Source organism: Diospyros lotus, chromosome 14, assembly GCF_014633365.1.
Source record: "Diospyros lotus cultivar Yz01 chromosome 14, ASM1463336v1, whole genome shotgun sequence".
NCBI classification, from domain to species: domain Eukaryota; kingdom Viridiplantae; phylum Streptophyta; class Magnoliopsida; order Ericales; family Ebenaceae; genus Diospyros; species Diospyros lotus.
This window is the reverse complement of record NC_068351.1, coordinates 401,757-409,326: the sequence shown is the minus strand read 5'-3', so window position 1 is coordinate 409,326 and position 7,570 is coordinate 401,757. Positions and strand designations below refer to the sequence as shown.

Sequence of the window (7,570 nt, the reverse complement as noted above, 5' to 3'; positions counted from 1 at the left end):
TGACTAAAAAATATAGATATAAGAGTGTAATTAAAATACAAAAAATGTTCGAATTGTAACATAAAAAAAAAAAATCAAAATATAAGGAGTTAATTTAACAAAAAAATATAAATACATAAATTTAATTAAAATAACAAAAAATTCAGATAATTACATAAAAAAACGTAAAATAAAAAAAAATATCGTGAAATATCATGTTAAATTTGTATTTTTTTAAAAGAGAAAATTAAAAAAAGAAAATAAAAATATTAAAAGCTTTGTAATGAATGAGAAAAAGAAGTCATCAAAGCGAAGGGCGCGTGAGGGGAGAGGAACACCGTCCGTCTTCCGGGGCAAAACTGGTTCAGATAGAACTGTCGCCGATAGACACACAAAATCTTCGACTTCCTCCGCCTGTCCCAGCCAGCGGAGCTCCACAACCATGGCTGGAGTCGCCCCATTCACGTTGTCCCCGTGCCCTCGCTTCCGCCCATCATCATCGTTTTCATCGAGGCTCATTCTCTCAACGCGAGTCTTTACCGGAACCCACCGCCGCTCCACATTCCCAAGTAGGACTTCTCCATTGATGCGAAGCAGTTTTTCCCCCGCTTTATCTATTTAATTGTTTGGTGGGTGCAGGGATATACGCTTTCTCTAGTAATGACATCAAGGTGGGTTCCAACATTGAAGTAGACGGAGCCCCTTGGAGGGTTCTCGGTAATTCCCGCCCTTCTGCGTTTTTTAATTTGATTTTGTTTTCTCAAGCTTGTGATATTGCTAGATGATGTTGTTCCAAGTGTGGGTTATCTCTTCTCAATGCCTTCATGTTCATTCTTCGTGTTTATAGCCCCTTTAAACGCTCAAACTATCGCCATGGAAGGAGTCGTTTTAGAAATTCTCAGTTCTATCTGATTAGATGTTAAAAAGTTTGAACCTTTCTACTTCAGTTTTGGTCATTTTTACTGGGCTTCCCGTTTTTCGCAGTTGTTTGACCTGCTTTCTTCTCATTATGTCCTGATTTTAGTCAATCAAATTCCTGTAGAGTTTCTTCACGTGAAGCCTGGTAAAGGAGCTGCGTATGTGAGAACCACATTGCGAAATTATGTTACAGGAAACACAGTTCAGAAAACTTTTCGTGCTGGAATTAAGGTAATATGCCAACTGAAAACCAATTCTATCGTTTCTTTTTCTTGTGCCCTCTCCCCTCAAGGTTTCCTCACATTTTCAAAATAAGTGAGAATTGTACAAAATGCAAAGTTATACATGTTGCTTGTAGCTCTTGTAACGTGTACGAGAAGACTTTAATCTTGTAATCTGTAGCTTTGGGATTGTAATGCGAGATTTCAGTTATTCTCATGCAGCAATCTTACAGCAGAAATTTGTATAGTTTGTGTTCGTAATGCAACCAAGATTTATTCTACTCCTTGAAATAAACTTAGCAATGTATGTATGGTTCAAGGAAGCAATCCAGTCATGCTTATTTGAAATTTTGCTATTAGGCTTGCCCTAGCAGGCTCCATTAATGGCTATAGACATAGTTATTGGACCAAGATAATTCTTATAATTTCCAAAAATTGTACTTTGCTCTTTCTTAAGTTGAATTGTTCATGAGAATAGCCATAGTCCCAGGTGTCCACAGGAACTGCACGGACATGAGACATGTTCTTAAGATTTCATTGTCCTTCGAGATGATCCTAATAGAATCTTCACTCTTAGCTTATTCTTTTCCTCTCTGGCTTGTTATTTCTTTGTCCAGATTGGGGAGGCAGATATTCTTAAGGAAACGAAGCAATACACATATAAAGATGGTTCTCAGTTTGTTTTTATGGACCTGGTATTTTCCACTTTTTATTATCTATAGTATGTTATTGTTGCCACAGACTTCTTTATACGTCTTACCTACTAAAGCAACTTAATGAAGCCCTTGCATCCATGTTTAGGCTTGTACTTCCTCTAGTTGACTGAATATAGTAGAAGCTGGTTAACATTATTGTTTTGCCTTTTTAAATACTTTATTTCATTAAATTAGTCACTGCAAAATGGAAAGCTGGTTGATAGCAAAGAGAGTTTTTTTCTTTTGATATTGTCTTATATTTCCTTATTTCATTTGGTTTTGTACCAATTTTTGTTGTATATGTTGTGTACAAAATTAGGCCCATGGTTTCAGAATGCATTTCTTCTTGAGTTAGTTAATCTCAAGTTATCATATTTTTCACTTTGCAGCCAAATTAAAAGATTATTGCTGAATGATTTTTCTTATTTTTGATCAAACACATCTGAATTTGTATATTTTGTCTGATTTTTAGGGGATCATAGAGGATTAGAGATTAATGAAGTTATGTTTCTCCTAAAATTTTAGTATAACCTTTTCAACTTTTAGCTATTAGTACTTCTAGTCACTTTTCCTGCATGACTGTTAGTCCAAACTTGGTGGCTTTGCTTATAAATTAATTGATTTTAAAGCCATAATTTGGTCAAAATATTAAGCATAAATAATATTTCATTTTGCCTTAATTTTATTTTCTTAAAACAAAGCTCTTACCATGTACTTCATTTCATAACTATGATATTGAGAATTCTCGTCCCCTTAGTATGTGCTCATCTTCCTCTTTGTATGGTTCTATTTATCTTGCATTTCCTCTTCTTGTTATTCTCCGTTTTAACTTGTTCTAAGTCAACACTGATTCCTAACCAAGAAAAACTGGCTTTATAAAGGCTTACTCTATCATATACCATCTATGTAAACATAAATTTCTGTTGTTTCCTACACTATGCATTCAGATAAATCTGATGTTTCTATTTTCAGAATACATTTGAGGAATTTCGTCTTAATGAGTCAGATGTTGGAGACAAGACAAAGTGGATGAAGGAAGGGATAGATTGCAACTTGCTATTTTGGAAGGGGAAAGTATGTTTCAATTCCATTTACAAGGCATTGAATTATTCTCTTGGTTTATAATCCTCAAAACAAATTATTTCCAATTCATTCAAAATGGCATGACATTTGTTAAAAATTCTGTTTTGTGGAGTGCTTTTTAGTGTCTTCCCTTTAGTTATTCCTTCAGTCACCAAAGTCTTTGCTTGGCCACTGCCCCAACCAGAAGCCTTCAAATAGACTTGCTGCCATGGCGACTGAATTTATCCAGCTGGAAATGCCAAGACATACCTAGTGTGTCCCCTCTGACCATTAAGAATAGAGTTGTTCTTCTAGTTGCTATAGTCACTTGACCACCACAATGATTGGAATTTTTTCTTGGACTTCTCTTAACATAGTCCCTTGTATAATCTTCACATGCTAAAAATATATATTTTTTTCAAACACTTTCTAAATCAAAGTTTTCAATTGACATTTTGCAATAATAATTTCTTTTCATATAATAAAATGCATCTGAACTCAACCAAGTATTATGGTGCAAAAATCTTCACAATAATCATGCATGAAAATAATCTTAAAAAACATTTATTTGGCAACGCAAACCACTCACTTGAAAGTGGGATGAAGTAAGTCCTGTCAGAGTGTAATTTTCAGCTTGATTCACATTCATAAGTGATATATTAATAAATTCTTATCAAGGGCTAAGCTTTATTAAAATTAAGCCCAAAATCTTTTTAGCTGAAACTTTGAGTAATTTGTTATTCATGCTAAATTATTTATCCAATCTGATTAGGGTTCTTTGAAAGTCCATAGGTTCTATTAGACTATTATGCAGAATGAAGCTCATAAATTACCCATTCTTGTTTTTTGTCCATTTTGTATCTTTCTCATCCGTTTATTTTTCAAGAGATTTATAGCTTATTTTAGAGTTGACCCATTAACAAATTTGGGTTGGTTCAAAATTATGGCTTTTTGGGGGCAGACTAGAAATATGGTCTGTTGAAACTAACCCTTTTTTCCTGGTAGGATCTCACAAAAGCCAAGTTTCAAACTAAACCTTTTCAAGTTGGATCTTATAGAAATTCAGTGGCTTTTTCATTCAATTCCTTGCAGGTGCCACATAAAAATCATAAACCCCAACCCTCCCCTGCGGCTGACGCCTTGGAGGATTCCCTCTGCCTTTCTTGCAGCCACCACTCAAAAGAGGAACAGGCTGCTCCATTAGAGGGAAAATAAGAATAAAGATAACCCTAAGCCTATTTGCTTGTCTGAACTCGACTTGAAATGGGTTGGTTGGTGAAGCCACCATTCGCTCTGCTGTTTCCCATTGACTTGTGGTGGTCCTTCTTTCTGTCTCTGTTTTCCTCTCTTATCTCTCTTGATTTCTCTCTCCTTTTTTTGTCCTACACCCATTTGGTCCGTCTCTCTCTTATTTGAGGCCACACACCTTCTGGCTGCTCCTGTTTGGCCCCTACTTCTCCCTTAATTGCTATTGTACTCGGGGAATGGCAATAGGATGGCGCGGGGCTGGGTTTTGCTCACCTCATCCTTGACCCCTACAACCAATATACCATATGCCACCCTGTGCCTTGGTGCGGTATAAATATTAAGCCCCATCCCCTCCCCCAAATGAGGAATGGGGTTCCTAAACCTATCTCGACTTCCAACCAATAATAAACCAAACAATTATAATACAACTTCTTGCAACAACAACAAACAAAATTTCCAGACCTTACAAAAAAGAAATAAAAAAAAAAAAAAGTCTTACTCTCTGTTTGCAGATTGTATTTGTAAGCACAACCTGAATGTAATTGAAATATTATATCTTATATATGTTATAGGCTGGCCCTTCCCCTTCTTAACTTGGCCCCTTCATAGGTTGAGCCTTTTTTTTGGTTTGGCTTAGTGCTAGCCCATTGGGCCAGACGTGCTGAAGTAATTATTTTTAAATAAAATCCACAAATTCATTTGTTGATGTGGGTATTTAGTTATTTACAACTATAATGTTGATACTGTTGCAGGTTATTGATTTTGAACTCCCCATCACTGTTAAGTTGACTGTTGTTGAGGTTGATCCTGGACTCAGAGGTGATACAGCACAAGGTAGTGTTTTTTATGATCTCTTTACACGATCTGGTGTCTAACCAGTGTGTCTGCCTATCAAAAATTGCTTTGGTTGACAAGGAATGCTTCACTTGATTTGTTCAGCTGTAAAGATGACATTTGTTGACGTAAATTTGTGTTTACATGGATTCTATCGTTTGAAAATATTGACATTTTTGGAGTCACAAAATGTGGTGATTGACCATTTATTCTTGTTCTTCTGTTCAACTTGTGTCACAGGCGGATCTAAGCCTGCAACAGTAGAAACAGGTGCTGTTGTCAGCGTGCCATTATTCATAGAGAGAGGCGAAGAGATAATGGTGGATGCTAGAACCGGGCAGTACATGAGCCGTGCATGATTGCCGTAGATCACATTTTAATCTGTAGAAGATTCTCATACATGTCTGATCTTCTCTGTCCATGCGGATGCAAGGGCATGTACATTTGCAATCAAATTGTTTAACATGTGCAAACATCAATTTTCTCCCATTATACAACTTGTATCAGCAATATCTTGTCTTGTAGAAAACTGCTCTTCTTTTTGCTGAAAGAGTAACTGTTGAGCCAATGGCCATTCAAGTTAAGTTACAAACTAATGAGCATACGTTAATAGTCTCGATTTGTACAAATGAAAATGCAAATGTACTTGTGGAGGAGTACTACCTCTAAATAGACTGCATCAAACCCACACGCACGCAAGCACGCACACACATCGAGTTCCTAAGTTCGCCATTAAAGGTGAATATTTTTCAAAGGAATGGCGTTGTCCTGTTGAAGGTGCTGCTGTCTGGTCTATTCGGGCATCGGCGGCAGTGAATCACGACGGCTGAGGTTTTATCACGGGAATCTGAAAACTACTTAACATCCTTTGGGCTTTCTTTTTGGAGTCACACCTAGTTTCAATGCTGCACCATATATGTTACATGCGTCCCACCGCCTGCCCTGCCTATTGAATTCATCAACTAAAATATCAAAAGCAACTCTACTGGGAATTGTGTTTCCTCCATGCATGGCTAAAATTGACAGTGCCTCCTCCAATTTTCCATCAACACAAAGTGCCCTAATAACATTGTTAAAGGTACCATTCTTTGGAATGTAGCCAACTTCAACCATGCCGCACAAATTGGACAGAGCCTCGTCTGCATCATTTCCGCGGCAGAATGCTTCTATCACTAGGTCATTTGTAAAATCATAAATAACAACTTCCCATTTCTTCATTTTCTCGAACACATCATAGGCATCTTTCAACAGCCCTTTCTCCGTCCTAGATCCCCTGCATAACCTTCTCAGCAGAGTGTTCATGTTCTTCTCATCCACTTGAAATCCAAGGTCAATCATCTCCTTATAAATCTGCAGTGCCGCGTGAATTTGACCCCACTTCAACAGACCAAACAGCAAGGTATTATAGCTGATGTGATCAGGCATGCAATTTATTTCTTTCATTTGACCCAACAAACCAATACCCTCCAGTGGCCTGCCCTCCTTGCAGTAGCCAGTAAACAGAGTATTGAAAGTGGCCACGTTGGGGATAAGTCCCATCTCCAGAGCTTCATCAAGCAATTCACAGGCCTCGTCTGATCGACCCACTTTGCAAAGTCCATCCATAACCGCCGTGTAGGAATAAATGTCAAGTTTCTTGGAAGATTTCTTGATATTCACCAACAACTCGCTGGCGCTCTCAACCTGTCCCACATAACACAATCCTTTTAACAAGCAATTGTATGTCTGAATTGTCGGTTCGCAGTTATACCGCCGCATAATTCCCAGAACCTCCATGGCCTTCTGCACTCTGCCGCCTCTGCAGAATGTACTGATTAGAACAGTGAATGTGGCAACGCTTGGCAGAAACCCACCTTCAAGCAGTTGGTCTAAGATTCTTTTGGCCTCAGCCGGTTCGTTTGTATTGCAGTAACACCTGATCATAATGGAATACGTCCAGCAATTCGGAAACAGCCCAAAAGACGACAAATTGGAACTCAATTTCAAGGCAAGTTCAAGTTCAGGCACGTCTGCCGTCACCAATGCCATAAGCATATCATTGAAGTCAGTTATAGTTTCAAACCCACCACCAGCCACCAAGATCTCGACAATTCTGGTTCTTTCCGCAGTGGGTAACGCTCTAATTCTTGCAACCAAATCTCGTACTCGGACTCCACCATTCCCCTTAGCGAAATCAAGGTTGGCTTTTTCTTTGGCGGCCAAGCCACTTTGCTGCTCAGCCACCGATACGGTTGTAGTTTGATTCAAATATTCAACCTTTTTTAGGCTGCAGAATCTGTGTGTTCCCTGCGAGAGGCTGAGGATGATGTTGGATGGTTGGCCCTTCGATGAATGGACAGTAGAAGTGGGTAGCGCCGCAAAGAGAATTAAGTTGTTTTCTTGGGACTGAATGTGGTTGCTGATGATGAAGAGTGTCTTGGGTTGGGGAAATGAGGGGGAAGAGTGAAGAAGCGAGGAAGCCAGAAAGGCGGAGGAAGGCATGGAGAGAAGCAAATGGAGACAATGGATGGGGAGAGACAGACGGGGGCTAGAGTGAAGATGATGTTGAAGGTTTATCTATACATATAGTTATTTTATATCATAAATTTCCATTTCATCACTCACAAACTTTAC

The 7,570-nt window shown here is 38.4% G+C and overlaps 2 protein-coding genes across 2 annotated transcripts; one reads left to right on the top strand and one right to left on the bottom strand.

The window, feature by feature from the left end:
• The first annotated feature begins 262 nt into the window (after positions 1-262).
• On the top strand, positions 263-5,463 carry LOC127790076 (uncharacterized). Its single transcript, XM_052319353.1, has 7 exons — positions 263-548; positions 619-696; positions 1,022-1,128; positions 1,736-1,813; positions 2,786-2,887; positions 4,876-4,957; positions 5,198-5,463. Exons 1-7 carry the CDS (start codon positions 263-265, stop codon positions 5,314-5,316), a joined length of 852 nt encoding a protein of 283 aa, XP_052175313.1. The 3' UTR covers positions 5,317-5,463.
• A 352-nt stretch (positions 5,464-5,815) lies between these two features.
• On the bottom strand, positions 5,816-7,438 carry LOC127790074 (putative pentatricopeptide repeat-containing protein At1g12700, mitochondrial). The gene has a single exon (XM_052319352.1). It carries the CDS (start codon positions 7,436-7,438, stop codon positions 5,816-5,818), a length of 1,623 nt encoding a protein of 540 aa, XP_052175312.1.
• Positions 7,439-7,570: the final 132 nt, after the last annotated feature.

Excerpts from the sequence above, each read along its gene's own strand:
- LOC127790076 (XM_052319353.1), top strand. The coding sequence starts at position 263 with ATGAATGAGAAAAAGAAGTCATCAAAGCGAAGGGCGCGTGAGGGGAGA. Across the intron at positions 549-618 it reads CCGCCGCTCCACATTCCCAA|GGATATACGCTTTCTCTAGT; the intron begins GTAGGACTTCTC and ends TGGTGGGTGCAG. Across the intron at positions 2,888-4,875 it reads TGCTATTTTGGAAGGGGAAA|GTTATTGATTTTGAACTCCC; the intron begins GTATGTTTCAAT and ends ATACTGTTGCAG.
- LOC127790074 (XM_052319352.1), bottom strand. The coding sequence starts at position 7,438 with ATGCCTTCCTCCGCCTTTCTGGCTTCCTCGCTTCTTCACTCTTCCCCC.